The sequence below is a fragment of the Pocillopora damicornis genome, chromosome 14, assembly GCF_964200805.1.
Source record: "Pocillopora damicornis chromosome 14, jaPocDami1.2, whole genome shotgun sequence".
NCBI classification, from domain to species: domain Eukaryota; kingdom Metazoa; phylum Cnidaria; class Anthozoa; order Scleractinia; family Pocilloporidae; genus Pocillopora; species Pocillopora damicornis.
In genome coordinates this window covers 7,639,445-7,660,633 of record NC_142683.1, presented here as the reverse complement: position 1 = coordinate 7,660,633, position 21,189 = coordinate 7,639,445, and the positions used below count along the sequence as shown (strand labels likewise).

The following is a 21,189-nucleotide window of genomic DNA, read 5'->3' as shown; positions in this document are numbered from 1 at the left end:
AAACTGTAGTGCTGCTTCCGCGGGGGGTATTACAATAATTTGGCCTCATCACCTGAGTCGATGATGTAAAGTGGCCACCGTAAATAGTTTCTAAAGCTGGCTAGCTCTTCGTTAGCGCGCTCCGACAATTCGGCGAACGCTCGAAAAGTCCGCTTTAGAGGCTCTTAACGGATGCAATTTACATTATAGCTAGATACCGTATTTGTTAACCCGTATTTGTATGCGTAATTTCTCCGAATAAGGCAAACGGCGGAGTCTTATCTACATTTAAAGCACTTTTCTAAGACCTACTCAATCGAGGGTTGTATGATACAGGAAATACTGTATGTTTGTGTTGAAAAGCTGAAGGGGAAAGAAGTGGAAGACACACGAGTATCGAAAACTGCTTTTAATTTTTAATTCAGCTACATAGAATTTCATTCCCAACTGTAAAGCACTTCGTTCTACAGCCAGTTTCAGTGGAGTGTCTAATTCCTTATCTTTTAACGCAATATTTACTGTACATTAAATTCGTCTCGTAAATCGTTTAATTTCCGCTACTTTTGACAAAAATACCATTTTTTCAAACAATTGGCGGTTAGAATAGGCAAAGTTCATAGGGCACGCCTGTCTCGGTGCAGATTGAACCTTGGAAAGAATAATAATCTCTTCTTAGGGGAAAGGTGATTTGTCTCATTCAGCTACGTTAAAGAAAGACATTACTTTGCTCTAAGCACCTCGAAGACGACTGGCTTGTGAAAGCCAACTATTTCGCGTCCTCTCTAATTACTTTTGTCCGGGAGACAAGTAAAGTCTTCGTACACTTTGTGGTCACGACAAACAATCTGAGATTGTCGGAACAGGAACCATTTTTTTCGCCGTTTACAACCGCAACCTTGCACGCTTACGAGGTAGTCATCTTGTCACGTGATTTCCAACTTGGCTGTCAATTGGTCCTTGTCCAGGTGCTTTGCTATTTGGGGGTAGGGGTAACGCACTCGCTCACCACGCATGTCAGGCACGCACGCTCTCGACATCTTGGGCGCTCCATACTCACGCACTCTCCCACGCTCTCTCTGAGGTCGCCTTCAAGTGATCAATTCTGCAAGAGAAGGAAAAAATGGTCAGCAAACTGAAATAAATTGCTAAGGGATTGTTGGAGATAGGGAAAGTGAGCTTTCTTTTATGTTCAACTCCGACTCTGACTCTGTCTCCCTCCCCAATAAAAACCAGGCTTAATATTTGCAGAACAGAATTGGTTGGTGCAGACTTCCGTACTTCTGAAGACTAAGCGCGCCAAATTAAGTACCAAGAGACACTTAGTAACAAAACTTGGAATCAAAATTACTCTACAATAAACTGTACGGAACTGGGTTTGAACAAATACCGAAATCTCTATTTAACCATACTGCAAGATTTACAACCGACGGTTCATCGCACTTCGTGCATTTAACAGAGAACTTCTAACTTACAAGCAACTGACCTGCTGTTGTTTGAGCTTACGCAGTTCCTTAGTTGCCCACGAAGCGACTTGTTTGCTTTTGTGTGTCTTTGATCGTCGTCCTTCTTGAAGAAGCTCGTTGATGGCTTGCTTCTCAAGAAGGATATGAACTTGGGCCCCGAATGCTGAGCAAATATCTCTACGAAAACAATATCATTGAAATGAGTAAACTGCATAGCGAGCCGGCATGATTTATTTCTATGAACAAACTTTTCAGTGATATGAAGGCTTTAAATCGATGCGCAGCGGCCGAATGGTTGGTACACTGGAGTCCCGAATGAAAGGTCCACTTCGAACGCGACTGAATCATGGGGGAGGACACTTCGATTTCAGTGCCTCTTCTCCACTAAGACCCGAAGAAGTATAAACTAGATACCAGTAGGCCAAGTTCTGGCAGTCTAGCCAATGACAGACTACTTGTTAGTAGAATATCCATCGCATTTAACCAGTACGACACGCTGACTTCGAATGTGTTGGAGCACTCAGTGATTACAGGTGCAACGCAGTTAAGCGTTGTTAATGGGTCGCCTTTAACTGGAATGAAGCATTTAAATAACTTATTGAAGCAGATAGACTCTAAAGGAGAAAGAATAAACCAAAAAGGGGGAAGGATGGTCGAGGACAGAGATGAATAACACAGATTGCAAATGACGAACTTGAAATTTAATCCCTTACACCCTATCATTAGTATTCACATCCTTCACATTGTTCTCTTTACATTTCCTATGGTTCTGACAAGGAGAATTTGCTTGACAATCAGGAGCTTCTTAAATTGGGGATCATTTCCTTTATTTTCATGACCGGCTTTATGTTTAATTGAAGGGTGATACTGAAAGTAGAAATTAGAAGCAAGTCACTCATAAGGAGTAAAGGCGTTCCTCTGAGATGACAAAGATCTGGATTAGTGATTCAAAGCAAGATTACTCGGATCGTCTGAACGGAAGACACACACAGCTTACCCGACAAGACCACAAGCACTGGACACATTGCTCTCCGTGTGATCCACGTCTGTTGCTATGACTTCAATGAAGCTGACGATATGCGGAAGGTGAGGCTGAACGAGATCCAGAGCTAATTTGAAATCACAACCACAATTAGAGTGACGGAATCAAGATGACTCGAATTACAGTTAACAGCAAACATGAAGGGTATTAGCATAATTGCTTCATTGGACACCACTTAGGGTTCCATATTAGAAGGTTAACAAAAAAAAAAAACAAAAAAAAAAAAAAAAAGGCTTAGGGTACCCCCCTGCTTCAATTTTAGGGAGCCCTATTTCAAAAGAGAGGACCCACTGTATGATATACTATAAAAAGGTTTCATCTCACATGTAGAGTATAGTCAGTAAGAAAACGAAGAAGAGAAAGGAAAAGGAGACAGAAAGAAGCTACATAGCAGCTCTCGTATACCAATCTTGTTGTCAATTATGTTTACGAGTACTTTATGTAATAAAACAAACGCAACTTTAAAATACGTAGTACTTATCCTTGGGCACATTTTTTTGCACCCAATTCATGGTAAATCGTAAGTCTTAGGCAGCAATCCTATCCAATTACGGAAATTTGGCAAAGCCGCGCTCTCGAAGAAACCCTGAATAGTAAGAAATTCATTAAAGAGGGATGTTGAGTAGCTTCTCTATACTTACGACCAGGTGTTGGACTGGGTCCGTCTGCAGAGCCCTTCAGCCCTTGTATAATCCCAGTATAAGCTTCTAAACATCCTTCCCTGAGCTCATTTAAGTAGTCCACCATGTCATAATCCGCCTGAAATTCAGACCGAAAGATCTTCCTGATTATCATGTAAGAGAGGTTATCCAATATGGCAAATCAACATAAAAACCTGGATATGAAGCTGGGAAAGGACAACCTCCCAGAAACTTCAATCTTATTCAGGAAGTGTAGCCAAGCACTCCCCGCCCCCGCCCCCGCCCCCGCCCCCCCTCTTTAAAACCTTTCATCCCAGCTCTCGAAAAATTTGACCTTGATTGAATAAAGTTCCTCCACACTGGCTCCTGAGCCCTGAACAGGAACCCTTAAACGATCGTCCAGGGGGCATATTGGCTGTCACGAGAATGTTGAGGACACCAGTGTCGTTTCCTTTTTCACTCTTGCCTTCACTGCTCATTTTAGTACTTTCAGAACGTTTTTATGCATAGAAATAAATATTTTTTTCATCTATCCAAATTTTAATAACTTACTTTGTCCACAATCGTAACTGAAGCTTGATTCAGAGTTGCTATGACAACATCAAAGTAAGGAGCGAAACTGGGCCCAATGGCTAAAGCAACATCACCAAAAACTGAGAGAATATGAGGTTTGACGCTACGATGGACATTTGCGTCCTGTTAAAATGCAAAACGAAACTGGTTAGGAAAAAAAAAAAGCAGTCGAACGTCCACGCATGTGTGTGCGCTGTAACTGCAGTGAGGATCGGAAAGAGCACCGCGAAGAGGCGATATCGCACATAGTACAAATTTAAAACAAGTATACGTAATTAACGTTCAGGTCATCCCCTCCCCCTACCCCTACCCAATCCAAATTTGTTGATGTCGTCTTTGAGAACTCATTGACCTAACAACTGGCCACATTTGCTCATACGTTTGGTTTCTGGATAACAGCATAAAAAGAAAAGAACACTAGTATTAAAAACTTCAGATATGCAAGGGACAACAACCAGAGAAACCGATCGCGCTTGGGGCAAGGGTCATAATGATAGAAAGAAAGTACTCACCGCCAGGTTTTCCATTAAAATCTGCATGAAAAGGTCACTGACTTTCATTATTTTGTCTCCTAGTGCTCTAGCAATGTCTCCAACTAGTCCGACAGCGGCAACACAAACCTGTTACAGAAAGATAGAAAACATGAAACAGGGAGAAAATGTTGGTCTACGCAACGCTGAACAAAAAGATTGTCACTAAATAGAGTCTGAAGATGTCCTTTTTAGTTTCAGGCCCAATTGGCAAATTAACTGTCACGTGAAAAAGGTGGTTCAGTTAAAAAAAGGTCAAGAAACGATGAATCAATGCCAAATGCACTTTCCTCTCTTCCTTACCAAACATACTGATGATGATGATGATCTGTTGACGGTTGTTTTGCCAGAGGATTTACTACTTTTGTTTGTTTGTTGTCATTACTTACCACACTGGCATTACTTACTGAGATTTAAAACCTTTTCCGCCACCTTCCCACTGCTTTCATTTCCTTTCTTTCATTCCCTTCTCTTATTTTTTTAACTCGCTCGTTTCCTTCTCTCTCTTATCTTTTTTGTTTCTCTTTTCCCCTTTTTTCGATACAATCACAATGATACAAATAGTGACTGCAGTTAAAAAAAAAAAAAAGGAAAAAAGGGAAAAAAATTTCTACCATAAACAACTTCTTTCAAAATGATACTTGCACTGCCTAAGTTTCACTAACTTGTCTGACTGTCTGTCTCAACTGTATACATCCTCAGCATCAAATAGCATTGAAGGTTCTCTCAAATCCAAACAAGAACAACTCACCTGGTATTCAACTCGCTCTCTCAGTGCTTCTATTAAATAGGGCTCGAAAGACTCCATATAAGGGTGAAAATTCTTCCCCAGAACTACAAAAGGACAGAATATTTGTTATGAACGATCAGACTACTACACAACACGTGCGAATGCTACTCCCAGGTTCAAATCAGTAATTGTATTACGAGTTCTTTTACATTTTGAAATCACTGGTGATCTCTGCAATCTGATTGGCCCTCATCAGTGTGATTTATTCCCAAATCACACCATTTTAATTTCTAAATTGCATCTTTTTCCCAGTCAGTGAGACAACTTTACTTAATGCAACAACCAATCATATTTCAATAATTAAAAAAAAAACCCTTCAAATTGCAGGAAAATGATAAACAACCTTTGTGGCTTTTTACAGACCAGCTTAGTGCTAGATCAATAAAATATTTGTACCGACTAAAAATACCTGTATTTGTGGGACTGAATTTTGCAATTTCAAAATGGATGTAAATAAGTGGAAATTAAACTTTTTGTGATTTGTTGTGATTGACACTTGTGATTTCAAATCAAACTTGTGCTGCAGGCTCACTCAACGCATTATTCCAATTAAATTTGCACTCCTCTCAATTCAATTACCAATATTTATTATTCATTTTTTTTCATTCATTGACATACTTTCCACTAGAGTACCAATTGCCATCAGAGCATCTTCCTGCACCCCACCCACAATCTTTGCTCCTGAGCTAGGGTTGAGCATCTGAAGCAGTGCTTGCATCATCAGGGGGGCAATTTGCAGTGCATCTTGTGGATTCACCTTCCTCAACACACTCTGTAAGGGAAATAATCACATTGAGGAATTGTTAAAAAGAATAAGAATTTGATGGGGGTGCTTAGTTGGCCAAATATCGCCTGGAAGTTTCCCAATGTGTAGTTCCTCTTATCTGATATTTATGTAATTCGGCTTCAGCACAATGATCCTTAGTAATATGCATTCTTGATCAAGCTTGTTCCATCATGATTACTGAGTACTTTTTTCTTTTATCTTTTCTTTTTTCTTCTTTATTCATCAACTTACTCAACAACCTACTTGGACTGACAGAGAGTTAAGGTCCACCAAACACACACACACAAAAATGCAGCCAACATCTGTTCATCTTGGCCAAGCTACCTCAGCAAATTAATATTCACCATAAGGAAAAACATGACACCTCCAAAAATTTCAGAATAGTATTTGAGGAGCCCGTCACTGTTTTCTCTCTTTTGACTGATGTAACACATTCACTCTCAATGTTTGGGAAGCATTTTTGTTGAAACAGATAAGGTTTCAATGAAGTTGCTATCACCCTTTAAAAGCAATTTTTGACAGGCAAGATAAAACCCATCTGGCCTGCTAAAAAAATGAACCCAACTTCCCCCTGGGGAACAAAGGATTTGCATCATCTTGCTCCCTTGCACAGCCAGTCTTTTAACCTTGAATCTTCTGACATCATTTGAGTAGAAAGTCATGTTAAACACTGTAATTGCTCAAATAAGTACCCATGTATTTATTTCAATTTTGGTTAAAATGAGGGGGGTTGTTAAAAGAAGGGCACTTAACTGAGTGAAGCACTAAGCAAGTTTGGGTAGCAACAGGACAAAAATTAAGATAACACATATATTAGATAACAAATGTAAAGGAATTCTGCAAGCACATGAAGACAGGAATAACCATGCCTCAAAATAATTGGAAGTGACAAAAGAAACTCTTCTCCTCTGCTACAGTTGAAACTTAAAAAGTTATAAATAAAGTGGCAATACAAACAGGTTTTCCCTGTAACCCTCTTATTTAAGAGAGTGAGGGAGAAGGGAAGAGGGGCACTTGTTTGATATTTTGGCCAAAGGGGTGGGTGCTCAATTAGAGAGGGTGTTTATTTGAGCGTGGGTAATTATTCAAGCAAATACAATAATGTTAGACTGAAAAGAGGCAACATAAGAAGTAAGGGCATCAAAGGAAAACTGTTTACCTGCAGTGTTGCACATAACAGAGACTGCAAGTCATGGTACTGGGCTCTGTCTGCAACATTTTTCTACAAAGAATGATGACCATGCTAGTTAGGTACACAATTAATACCAGTAATATTTTACAGTTTTTAAAATTTAAATGCTTTGTGATTTGTGAAAAAAAGTTACTTGGAGCAAGATAAAGTCTAAGGTAAAATGAAAAGATCAAGAAACTACTTAGGATATCTTAAGTTATACTAACACCAAATATTTGTAGACTCACCTCCATCTCTAACAATCGGTTTAGTCTTTCCAGAATCACCACTGTAGTTCCTTGTACCACTTCATAACAATCCTGCAAGATCATATACAAGTACATATTAAAAACATGATGCATTTCTACAAGACACACTTCACTGTCGTAAAACAAACTCACTAAAATCAGAGGAGCTATGCCTGGTTCTTGTCTTGAGACTCGTGACAAAATGTTTCTCACATATTGGTACATTCTGGTTTTCAGTTTAAGCTAATTCACTTTCTTTCATCACTGCCTGACCATGCTATAACCAAGCAAAAGCCACTGCAATCTAGCCATTGAGAGGCCACATAGCAAAAACTGTTTCTATAACATACCAATACTCTTGCTAAACAATTTATAGCACTCAATTCTGTAAATATGTTTGAGATTTTATATCAATTTGTCTCATAGCTCCTCTGAAGGAATTTCTGTGACTGTTTCTAAGCTTTTCTTGACTGTTTTTGTTACAGTTGTCCTTGTGCATTCCTTTGTTGCTTTGAGCCACTGCCTTCTACTGTTTTGAACATTTTGTTGTATACATTTTTAACCATACTGGTAACTAAAAGTTTTTAAGTGATTGTCCTCAAGTACTTCTAAGAATCGTTGTCACTGTTCTCTAAAAGTATCACTGAACATTTTGGTAGTTGTCTTCAGGTATTCTTGGGCCGTTTTATAGGGGTTTTTAAATGAAGTTGTTCATCATATTTATGACAGTTATTTTACAGCATGCACTGTGTTCTTGTTTAACCCCTTCTACATTCTTCTTGTAATATATAATGTCTTGGGAACATTGGAAATCTGGGGCCATGAGCTCTTCCATCAAATGTGAACCTATATTCAGCTCTGACAATCTCTCATTGGGGCTCATGGCTAGGTTGAGGGGATCTTTCAGCTATGGGTGCAGAATTCTTTCTGAAGCCTTGCTGAAGAGAATGTAAGCCCTGGTTAAACCAGGTATTCACCCACCACTTCAGCACGAGGGTAGTTAATTTTTTTAATTAAGGATACAACAAAGTTAAGAGGTATTCTGGAGAGGAAACCCCTGTCAACCCCAATCATCCACTTCCAATTCAAACAAGGTAGTAATTGTATAAGAATTCCATTTTGGAAGGTTATCCCCTTGCCACAAATTCTTCTTAAATCTCTAGTTACCTTTGCACTATTTTTTATTAACTCCATCACGGCTTCATAAGCAGAACTTCTTAAGTTTCCATTATTAGCATCTCCTCTGAAAGATGACAAATTTGTATGTGTAGTTTGTTTCAGTTAAAATTCGAAAAACAAGTGGACACTAAGTGGGAAACGTTATTGTTCTCACAACATGAAAATGTTAGCACACTTGTGCAGCTTCTGAAGCAAAGACATTCCTCAAAATTAATCTTTAAGACTCCATTAAATTATGATCTTCCTTGTACAAGGAGCTCCTATATTCAGAAGTAATCATCCCTTTCATATTTTTGGAAAAGAAAATTGCTACTGACATAACAATAAATAAGGCACTGAAACATTACATTTTCTAAAAAATAAAACTATGTTGAGGTATGCTACAGCAACCTGTTAATTCTGGTAGCATTAAGATATTTTTGAACTTTGTTTGAGAAATTCTAACATTTTGTAGAATTCAAAATTTTGCATGACATACAACACCCAGCAAATCCAACTATCCACAACACAGTTCATGTCCTCTAAGGCTCCCAACAGTTTGTTCAGTAGGTGGTAAAGGTAACATGACTTGAAAATTTTAAAGTGTAACAAATATCTAAGGGGGTGTCATCCACCCTCACATGGTTGAAAAGGGGGAGGGGGGCAATAAATTTGTGTCAGAGGGACACTGCCTATTTTCACCTACTGTCAATACCTGTCTGTGACTTCAAGAAGTTTTTCCACTATTTTTCTAAACCAGGGTGACAGTGCATAAGTCTGAGGTTCCTCCTCCTCTTCAGGGACTGGTGCAGCTTCATATGCTGCTTCCCCCAAGGAGTTAAATGCCTATAAAAACAAACAACAAAACAAAGACAGTTATGCTGTGCTCTGCCATGATCAACAGTTTTTGATTTGTTGGGTATTTCTGTTTCCTACGAAGAAAACATATTTTGGTTGGTTTGGTTCATCATCTCTTTCAACCAGCATCAAACCAGTTTGAGAGAAAATAAGCATGACATTAACAACTTGTTACTTAAATGGAATTTTAGTGGCTACTGCCCCCTATAAGAGGTGAAGCCACATTGGTTGTTGAAACGAGTGAGCGAGTGATAGTAACAATAGAATTATCATCTTGACCCAATTTTGGCCCTCAAGCCCAAAGAAATCAAGCCTCCAATCATAAATCAACAATGTGTTGTTTACTCTTTCACATGTGATCTGTGCAATTCAGATTATGTCAGCTTTACAGCTCAACACCTCCATCAACGTATTGTTGAACATGAAAACTCTGTGATCAGTACATTTTTTGACAGTCCATGGGGATACAAGCCTCCTCAAAGAAAGCCAATTCCACATTCTAAAATAGTGCCACAGAAAATTTGACTGTCTTGTCTATGAGATGCTTTTCAACAATCAGCGCAATCCTTGTCTCAACACACAGACTGATTCCATTCGCACAAAACTCTTTGTTTAAAAGAACATTCCATTACCTATTGTCTTTTTAGCATTTAAACATTTTTTCTTTCACTTTTTGAATTGATAATGTTAGCCAAACGTCAAAATGTTGTCAACATATTTTCAATATGCTTTTGTGAAATGTTTTATCACGATTTTTTATCGTTAAAATTAAAAGAAGCATATTTTAATCATTATTGGAGCCTAGAGAATAGAACTATAGAGAAACAGTGAGGTTCTTGGGCTAGCCCTTATAAACTATTGAATTATCATTATTATTATTATTATTATTATTATTATTATTATTATTATTATTATTGTCACTATAACTTTTAATATGATTATTTGTTACTGTTTACTCTCTGGTTGAGTGCCAATTAGTCACTATATTCTGGATTCATCTTTCTCTCGTGGAACAGGGTATTCATAAATATCTAGGATGGGGTAGGTTTTCTGTTTTAAGACAAATCTTCTGCGATACTACTGTCTAGCATCATTATACAACCTCCAGTTCTTTTCAAAGCTGTTAAAATTGTGTTATATCAGTAGCCACATGCAGTCTTAAACTGCCTTTTTTAAAAAATTATGATGTGACCTTTAATAAGCAAATGAAGGGTAAAAACATAATTTCATTTTGACATGATGAACAAATGGCAAGAGAAAGAATTTAGCTGATCACTTTGTGCAACAAGGTGCAAAGAAGACAGATAACTGGTAGCATGAAGTACAGACAGGTCAACAACTCTTACTCATAAGACAACTCAAACAACTCACCCAGCAAACATTAGCAGCAACTCTGGGTTCTGCCTTTAAAGACTCTAAAAGACTTTCAACCAAAGGTTGAAGGAGTTTCCCCCCAATGACAACTTGTGGTAAAATTTCACATATTCGGCCGAGTGTCCAAGCCACAGAGTCACGCACTACAACAGACTGGTCTCCCATTAAATGCAACAGTGTTGGCAATGCCTGTAATAAAGAATTTAACAGGGTTTCATGTAATGATTAGTGGCACATAATCACACCAAAGCCTATATCATGCACTGGAAATGAAAAAGTTATATATTTTTGGCAAATTGTCAATCTTAACTAATGTTAGTGATATGGGGGTGGGAGTGTAATTGTCTGCTTGATTTGCCCCACACTAATTTCATTTTCCCATCATAAGCCTAAATAAATGTGGCTTTCCAGAATGAGAGGTCCATGCCAATTTAGATTTGGTCACATTATAGAATTATATATTAGAAAAACCTTTAACCATGAGGATGGGTTACTTGAATGCTTTGCAGCCACATTTCTTTTTAATTGGGGTTACAAGATACTAGCACCTTGTTTTGGTTTTCTTAGAGTATGAAGAAGCAAATTCCCAATTCATCATTTGAGCAATTTTTGGTTCAATAAGGTTTACTTTGGACACATCTTTGACAAATTGCAATCCAGTTGTTTGACTGAGCAATGAACATATTGATTAATCTTTCTAGCTTGGCCTGTTCCTTATCACTTGTTTTTTTTTTCTCTTTCTGGTGCTGTCCTTCCCTCAAACTTGTTTGATCTTTCACACAAACAACTTTGCCAGTAGACCTATTAGTGATTTGCTTTTAATCAAAGCCACTATTGGCTACCTTTCAATGGCTGGTTTCTCCGGCCCTTTATTCTGATGCCATCTAAACTTATTAACAACACCACTAAATTGTTCCCTCAGAAAAAGTGTCCTTTCAAAACTTCCTACCCTGCCTAGTAGATGCAGGAATGTGAGCAGCTCACCTTTTCCTACTTAGTCCATTATACAGGTTTAAAGAAATCAGCAATAATTATAATCATTTGGCATTTCTTGAACCTTGGGAGCAAGGTGCATTTACTGACATTGTCATAACATTGTCCCTCTTACCTTTGCTGCATATGGCTGCAGAGCCTGTGGATCAGGTCCTTCAAGAATTGAACCTAAAACAAGCAAACAGTCTCAGATATTTTCAGTTTAGAGAAATCTTAGGGCTAAAAAATTGAAATTTAGCTTGCCCCTGGCTAATTAAAAATCTTGTGCACTTTTTTTGCTTCAATAATGTAGTAAAATCAGGATGTACAAATCAAAAGGTTTGTCTGTTGGAAATACCCTCCTTCTGTTGCACCATTAGAAAAAAAATTGATAAATAAATTAAAAACACAATTTGATGACTTCAATGTGAAGATGGGCATGAAATGGGCTATCACTGAAACATTCAAAACAATTCAGAAGGAGGATGTCTATCAGGGGGTTGTTCTGCACTTTTCTCTCGCACATTCCTTCATATTATAGAAACAATTAGACTTTGGAACTCACCAAATGCCATAACTGCTGCATCTCTTAGTTTCCAGTCTTCATTAACAATATTTGTTTCAATAAATGAAGAAACATGATTAATTATATTGTCTTCACAGCATTGTGCCAGCAACATCAGACACACTCCTGCCGCTTTGTTCGGGTTCCAGTCATCATCATCATCAAATTCTTCCTGATTTCAATAAAAGTGTTCAAACTTTAAGGTATCACAAAAAGAAAAATAGTGTGAAAAAATGTGCTATCCCTATAAAAGTATACATTTCCTTAATGGTTAATTAACACTGATTCCAGATATTTAATTGGATTGTATAATTTTGACCATTGAACAGAGTGAGAGCTTATTCTTCCACACCAAGATGTTTTAAAAGATAAGTTTATGTGCTTTACCGAGCACCTTCAGCCAAAAATTGACAACCTGCATAACTGAAACTGGCAACTGTTAACAAGTGCTCTGGAGGACTGAAAAAGCAATGGTACATGTAAAATGTAGTCCTTCCTCCTGCATTGATTCCAAGTCTGAGAGGCAGAGCTGACTTTCAGAAGTTTTCGTTATTTTTCTGTCTATGGTCCAAAGGTTAGAGGGGTAAATATATTTAATGTTCCCTTAGTGCCTTTTACAATTTCCCCCTTTCTACTTGGTTGACCTTGAGATATTCTGTGAACTTCCATTAACTATAAATATTGCCATCATAATCTGTCTTTCATCCTGCACCAAATTTTCCTCTTTTAGAGTTTCTAAAGCGAAATAATACATCGTGTAAAATTGAACAAGCTTTCCCTTTTCATTTGTTTGTCTTTTTGTTTGCTTTTTCAGGGGACTGAAATTTTTCCTCTAGTGATCATGTTTAGCTCCCTAAATTGCAACTTCAAAAAGGTTGAGCTTGGAGCTGTAGTAAATAATATTATAACCTTTCAACTTCCAGAGGTGATTAAAATGTAACTTCTCACTACAATATCCACACACAATCCAGCAAACAGGTGATGAGAATACTCAAACTTATCTGCTGGTATAAGCTGTTGCCTTGATCTGACATTAAATTCTTATAACTTGTTTACAAGGAAGTGTGTAGCAGCTAGAGGGGAGAATTGACAATCTGATCTTGGGAATTAAAGGGTTGCTAATGAAGGATTTCTATAGTGCCATATCCATTGGCTCAAGGCACTTTACAACACTTTGCAGGGGACTTTGACCAGACAGCATTGAGCAGTTTTGCAATTTATCAAGGAAATTTAGGTGGATACTCCCAATTTCAGAGTCAAGGCCAAACCACGACACCAGGAGCTATGTTTCCTACTCTTTGCTATAAGTATGCTGGTTCTTTAATGTCCTCTGCTAATCAGTACAGAGAGGATCAATGCAGGAGACAAGGCATATGGTTTTCTGTCCTTACCTGAGTAAGAGCTACATTTATTACTTTTGAGTACACCTTGTTACAAAAATGTTTCAACACTGCACTGACCTGCTTAGTTAAGCATTCCGTCAACAGAGGTGCAATATATTGCAATGCTCCTTTGGCATAGTGCTTGCTTGTTTGTTCTGGTTCCTTGTTATTTTCTCTGGCCTTTGAAAAAAGACAATTTACCCTTTAAATACATAGAGCTTAATGCCAAAAAAAATTACCTGAGGGGAAAAGAGATTAAACCATTCCTTTTCTAATCTAGCAATAAGTTTCACCTAACCCTGAAACTCCCAGAAGTGATTAACATGTAACTTCTCCCTATAACATCCACACATTATCGAGCAAACAGGTAATGAGAGTACTTAAAATTATCAGGTTATAGCTGTTATCGCAATGTAACACTAAATTCTTGTAACTAATTTACAAGAAAATGTGTGGTAGCTAAAGGGCAGAATTAACAATCAGATCTTGGAAATTAAGAAATTGAGAAATCTATACATGAGACAATCCTCACCTCAACAGCTTCAATTTCTAAGTCCATTTCTTCATCACATATCGAAGACCAAAACTCAATTCCCTGGAGGGCTATCTCATCACAGTCTGACTTGATTGCATCCAGGGAAATCTGGGTGAAAAAAAATAAGTTAAAGCATTTTTTTTGTAACCTTTGAGTGGCCTTGGGATAACCAGCAACTTGTTGCAGCAGGGTGTTACATTTTTGGCACTTGACTAGCTTGTTGAGACAAAATGAAAAATTTGAAACAAACAAAAATAATGACAAAAGAAGCCCTTTTCCAAAAATCTTTCTTTTTTTTAATTTTTCTAAGGGCAAAGGTGTTGAAAATTAAAAGATTGACACAGGATGCAAAGTTGGATGCATTGGATTTCTACTAGATTTCAAATCAAACTATACCCATACCACACCTGCCTCTGATCTTAATTCCAGATGTAACAACTGTGTTTGCTAACAATCTTACCCAAATCTCAGTATAACTATATCCTTTTCACAACAGGACTGACACAGGTTGAGTAAACTTACTGGAAACAATGCTGTACCCATGTATTCCTCCATGTGTTGATAATAGAGTGACACTATTTTAACGATATTCTGCAGAGCTGCGACTTTTAGCTATCAACAAAATGAAACAAGAAGCAATTACTAAGTAAGAGGTAGTATAGTGAAGGTAAGCCAAGAATAAGCAGCTCATAACATGAAATAGCCTTACATTAGAAGGTCTTTCAAAACAATTTACCATAATTGTGGAGATTGGGAATAACCAAAGATAACAACAATGAACTAGAAACACCAAAATAATATTGCATGGCTTTTAAGAACTGAAAATCCTTGGTACTCACTTGAATCTCACTGGTTTGAGTTGCTTCACAAACAACTTGCATAATGTAGTTTCGTTCAGACTAGTAAAGAAAAATATCACAGTGACTTGACTGCATAACTTTTGTAATTCAGTTAAAAGAGATAAACAAAAATTTATATACTTAGACCTTCTGAAGCTCAGCTAAGATTATTGTTGCATATTTTACAGCTTATTTCAATGTAGAAATCACTACCTATTAAATCATACTAAAAAATAACAAAAATAAGGAGATTTGCAAATGTAAGCCTAAAAATTGTCACCTGCTTGCAGAAATTTTAAACAAATCCAGGAAAAAATTTTCCCAGGTGGACTTAATAGAAATCTGGTATAGGCAACTTGTTCAGAAGGAGAGAAGAAAAACAAGTTTTGCAGTAAATCAAAGGTAAGCTTTTATGTAGTGAAGTGATATTATGGCATTTGTGAATAGTTACAAAAGGCAACAACAGTAAATCATACCACTCTTTCAAAATTCTGCTTTGTAAATTCAAGAGAATTGAGAAGGGCATTTGTAGCTGCAATCCTGATATGCATGCTGTAAAAATGAACAAAAGGTAAAAGCAAACATATCAATATTTTACCCATGTACTTGCTGAGTAATGGGAACTACTGACAAAAGTGGTTCATGTATTTTACTGCTGTGCTCCTGTGGAAGTAATCTTGCCTGAGGACAACACAATCCCAGTTGGGTGTTAAACCATAACCCTTTAACTCCCAGACCAAATTTGTAACTCTCCTTATTGTCAACAAAACAATTGTTATAATGTTACTTTAGAGAATTTAGTATTGGATCAACTAATCATCCCCAAATTGATAGTTTTCTTTATTCTCATCACTTGTCTAATTTATATTGTATTGATATTGTGAGGAGAAATTATGTCTTAGTCACTTGCGGGAGCTAAAGGGTCAACCTTTTAATCTAGATGGCAGGCCAGAAAATGTTTTTGATAATTGTTATTTCAACCTTGCATCTTCCAAAGAACCTTGGTTTTAATCGCCTCAAGAACGTAACTTTTAAATAATTTTAATTTAAGCATTTTATAGGAAACCTATGGCAGGTCCACACTGGCTCTTGGGGTTGTCACAGACCTGCCTCTCCAAAAAAGTATATGTATATATGTACATTGAACCATTCAATAATTTTAAGAAGAGAGAGGTATAAATTGTCACAGTACAGTTTTTCCACTGAATGAGAACAAATTGACACTTTTTCTCTAACAATGGCCCAATGAAAGGCTAACACCCTCGACACAAATTAGAGATGAGGACAAACAGAATCTACTTGGTAAGGCTTTTCCTAATTCCAATCAGGTTGTTACAGTGTATACCTTGGATGGATTGTTACATATCTTGAATACATGAATGATAAATGAACCCCTAATTACAGGCTCAAACTTAATCCAAAATGGCACAACTCACTTTGGCTCTTCCTTTTTCATCCCTGTGACAATTGCTGTTAGGATAGTGTGCCCTCGTTCAACAAGATGTTCTGGTTCCTATAACCACACAGACAAAAATAATAACCAAATTTACTTCAATAATTAGAGATATTCATTAACTAAATATAAACAGGTCTTTTTGGAGAGGGTTGTGACTTCAAATAATTTTCTCAGTAGAAAAACATTTGTCCAGAAGGAACAAGTAATACAGAAATTCAATCACAAGACTTTCAAGCTGAAGTGTCTTAAAAGCAGTACATCATTAATCCATTAAATGATGCAGTCACAGCTCCCTTAATAAATGTCCTCATGAGCACTAATTTCAACTTTCACCACTTTGAAGCTATGACTTAAACTTTGTAACTTAACAAAAGATGCATGAGCCCTTATCAAGTTCTGGACAGTTTGTCTGTTTCAAAAAAGTGATCCATCGAGAATATTCAAACTGTGGTAAGAGATTAGTTACTTACAATATCTTGGCAAATATAACCCAGTGTTTCCAAAGCATGTTCCCTCACTTTCTCCGTATTGCTTGCATCTATTATAAGTTGATATAGGATTTCTATCAAGTCCTGCCACTGTCTCTGAGGAATTTCAGCACAAGCAATGGCTGCAATACACTGTGTTTAAGGAAATTGAACATAAATTAGAATTTGTTATAACTCAGATAGTTTGATCCTGTTTACTCTTTGAACTACTTTCACCCAACACGATAGAAAAAGACAAGAACAATGATCCATTGGTAAAATTAGTATAAGTGTATAAAGAAAATTTAAGGGAAAATGTTTTGGTACCAATTGGCATAAGGTTTGTGTTGGGCTCAAGCTACTTTGTACTAAGACAACCAGCTAAGCCTTAGCTTCTTGAATAATTCAACCTTAAATTCAAACGTTTGCCAGTTGCAATCCCTGTAACTCTTCTTAACACTAAGCCCTCATTACAGCATAATGACACTAGCTCCTTTTTCCCCTTCAAGACTCATACTTAAAGAACAAATTTTTACATTCTCTTGCGTGGTCTCTAAACACAAGGCTGGTGCTAGTTAAATTGTCCAGTGAAACCCATTTTTGCTTAGACACAACCCATTTAAAATATTCATTACATCATGTCTCAACAACTACCACCCCTCTTTACCAAACAAGTATATTAAGTGTGCTTTTATTGTACATGTATCCTAAAATTCAAAGCAGGAAAAGCTTAACTTAAAGCCAGAACTTAGAACTTGAACTTAGCTTGGAATTGAATTCCTCTTTACATATGTAAACAACCAAATAAATTGTCTTGCCAGCCAAGGAGTTGACCAGACAAAATGTTTTACTTGATTGGATATTGTCCTTTGACCACTGCATTCAGCAAGATTTGAAGCATTGGTAAGTTTGGAGCCCAAAAGATGCACTAGAGTTGCTCTACCCAGTGCCTCAACTCTCATCTTTTCAGTGCTCTCCAAACTTCCCAAGTTCTTCATTTCTCAAACAACACATACAGCCGATACATGACCTAATTGTTTAATAACATTTTTAAGAGGCAGTTTTAGTGTTAATAATCATAAAGTGAATTCCCCTTGGCAAATTATCTGCTGGCTCAATGGGAATATAAAACACCCTTGTGTTGTTGAATTTGGTTATACAAATTAACAATGTTATCATGATAAAAGAGAAAAGTGGACAACTCCTCAAATGAACTGTTTACCATTACCAGATCATATTCCAATCAATTTGTGATAATAGAGTTGGATTACAAGAGTAAACAAAGGTATTTATTTAATAGTTTATTTTTGTATTATACATGTGGGAGCCACCTAAATTAGCTTGCAGTTTAAAATTCTTATGCTTTGAAAAGCAAGTGCCATTCCTTTATAAAAGACACACAGAATGATTATATCCTCAAGCAACAAATATCCTAACATATCAACTTAAACAGAGATAGATGTAGTCATCCACGATGGCGATACAATTTAGATTCTAAGATCAATATCATCTAGTAACTACAACAAAAGTTAAACATAGTGAAAACATATAAGAAGGACATCTTAAAAATCATCACCCTGAAAGATAAGTTTTGTTGACTAAAACGACACAATGGAGAAATTTTTCGCAACAGAGACGGTTCAAGGATGGAAAAAAAACTTAACTCAAGCTTTTAAGAGTCCTGTGACAGCATCTCGAATTTGTTGGATTTTAACCTTATTTTTTACCTGTGGGGCGATGGCAGGTCTTGCTATCTCTGTCCCAAGTGTTTGCACTGCCTGTAACACAAAAACAGGAAGAAGTACTCAGTCGATTACATAAAAAACGACGTTTAAACATGCATGAAACCTGTCAGAGCTATCATCACAGTTTTGGAGCTCTCTTACCATATTTTTCACATGAGTTTTGACTCCTTCGTCTAAACTCAACCATCTTTGCTGATACTGTAGTCTGACTGTAGCATCTTTGGAGGTAAGTTGATTTTTCAGTTGTAAACCAGCCGCCATTCTTGCGATTTGCGACTTCGTTGCATCGGCTAGCTCAGTCACTAGAGCTACTAAAAACTGGGGCTGTTGAGAAAATCAGACAAATATTGGTACAAATGCCAAAATGAAGCCTTGTGCAACTCGAATATATCGGTACTAAAACCTGTTCATTTGTACAAATGAATGACTTTCGCCGTCTTGTAGAAAAGAGTAACCTAGGAAAACTCCCCAAACCATAAACTCACCAGATTTTGCTGGGCAGCTGATTCCAAATATGTCTGAGCCGCTTGTAGCGCATTTTGATCTACAAGATCAAACAAACAAAAATTAACTCATTACCCAACTACAACATGAAACGAACATCATGCGAGATCGCAGCCATGTGCTTCGGCTTGGCAAGAGTTCCAAGAGGGCAGTTCCGCAAAAGATCCTCCAAATTACCAATTTACTTTACCTGGAGATACTGTTGCTTCAAGAACACCTGTGAGATCCATTTTCCTAAACGAAAACGAGAGCTTTAGTCAACTCTCAACCTTGAGTTACCACCACAGACCTACGAGGGTAAATTTCAAATGGAAAGTGACTAGGGTCGTTTTCGCGCCGTCTCGATTGGGGTACCACTTATTTCCATTGTTTCCAAACCCCCTCTTAGGGCGGCACAGAACCCCAAATTCCAAAATGAAAGGAAAATGAAAGAAAGCAAGTAATTATGAACCCTTGATGAACTTCCGTTTCACCTTAGAGAACGAATGGAAAAAAAAAATAATAGACTCATGGTGATGGAGTTAACTGTAGCGATTAGAGAGAGGTCTTTTATTTCTCCGCGAAAAGTGAAAGGAGCGTTTTGTCGTGGAGGACCAGGAACGATGAGTTCGTCAAAATTTATTTATGTCAGCCAAGATTCCGATTTTCCGTGGATTTAAAAGAGCTAATTGTTTTCCATTTTTCCGAAAGTAATAAAAAATAATAACAAATAGATAAAAAAAAACTCAGACCGGCATTGCAAATTTTCTTTACGAGAAAAGTGAAACCCTGATAAAAACCTTTTTAAGATTTCCCGGCTATTCAACCATGAATCCACGTTGATCAAGATGTCTGTATACTTAATCCGTTTTGAGAAATAATGGTAATGATAATAATATAATAGGCTTGCACGATCGTGCGTGTATGCGCCCTTTGGAATAATCGTTTTGATTTTTGCACGGAGGAGGAAGGGAGGGAGGGAGGTAAGTAACAAAATCCTCTCAGGGGACTGTAACTGAGACAGTGGAATACACGGGCAAGATCACACCAGAAACAACGGAGATTTCATTCACGTTTTTCCATCTCTGGTATATTTGAAGCTGCATAATAACCCCTTTATCTAAAAATAAAAGTATTGTCTAGCTGCAGCATGCGCCTTTGGTTCGCTTAGGGCTTTTTCTACGAACTAAATAAATGCCAGTATCACTAAAAGTTGGCCGGCCCAGATTTTCTTGTAGAACTGGTCTTAATGCTACAATTTTTAATGTCATTTTTTACACCAAAACGTGCTGCCACTTATTAGTATTACAAGATTATAGATCTCAATCCGGCTGAACAACGCGTTCTAAACCAAACGAAAAGCATGTGCAGAGGTCAATACTACAGTACAATGAGTCACAAGGAGACCTCAAACGAGTAACAAATCCTATTTTCAACATTCGCTACACCGCTTAACCCCAAGATTTTCAATCACGAAAAAGATCGACAATATTTTTATGAAGTAAATCGACGATTTTTACACTTGCTTTGGCTGCGCGCTAAACTAACAAAATCTTGGTGCCCAGGTCCATCTCTTCAAATCACGCGTGATGTCAAAGAGTGACGACACAAGCAGTTACCATGGAGGCATCGTGACAACAATTGAAAAAAGTTTTGCATCTCGGTTCTGTAGAGTGATTGCTCTAACAAAGTGGAACAAAAAGTTTCTGTGTTTGTCAAAAGCTTCAAATGAAGATTTCAGTTGCACACTTGGCCTTGATATTTCAGGCTAAAAATATTATGAGGATTTTGTAAAAAGGACTTTTTTGGTTCTGTTGCTTTTTCACTGAAGACAAGCATGAGCAACTGGACACTTTGTGTGAAGTCTGGAACCTTGCTAATAACGTAGGTGTATACCTTTACGTTTAGAACTCAAGGTTTGTGCATCTTTCAATTTGCGTTCATTTGCTGATCTATTTATGTCATCCTTTTTAGAAAACAGACAGGTCGCCATACGGCCTCGAGTCTCCTTGACAAACTCCGGCAACCGTGTAACCGCTCTTTAAAACGTCCAAACAGGCCACCTCCATAGTCAGTTTCTTCAACTACGACAATTTTTCTACTTACCGAGTTCACCATCTCAAGGAAGCGT

The 21,189-nt window shown here is 37.4% G+C and overlaps 1 protein-coding gene across 1 annotated transcript; it reads right to left on the bottom strand.

Annotated features, from left to right (window-relative positions):
* Positions 1–373: 373 nt before the first annotated feature.
* Positions 374–19,428, bottom strand: LOC113681235 (importin subunit beta-1). Its single transcript, XM_027198312.2, has 26 exons — positions 19,270–19,428; positions 19,061–19,119; positions 18,717–18,899; positions 18,558–18,608; positions 16,834–16,983; positions 16,344–16,420; positions 15,384–15,459; positions 14,908–14,967; positions 14,591–14,680; positions 14,066–14,176; positions 13,612–13,713; positions 12,152–12,323; positions 11,723–11,775; positions 10,612–10,803; positions 9,098–9,228; positions 8,392–8,467; positions 7,225–7,296; positions 6,965–7,027; positions 5,637–5,790; positions 4,980–5,062; positions 4,211–4,318; positions 3,678–3,821; positions 3,126–3,243; positions 2,440–2,551; positions 1,463–1,619; positions 374–1,081 (listed from the first exon to the last, which is right to left on the bottom strand). The coding sequence occupies exons 1-26, from the start codon at positions 19,307–19,309 to the stop codon at positions 1,076–1,078; spliced, it is 2,640 nt and encodes an 879-aa protein (XP_027054113.2). The 5' UTR covers positions 19,310–19,428; the 3' UTR covers positions 374–1,075.
* Between the last annotated feature and the right edge of the window lie 1,761 nt (positions 19,429–21,189).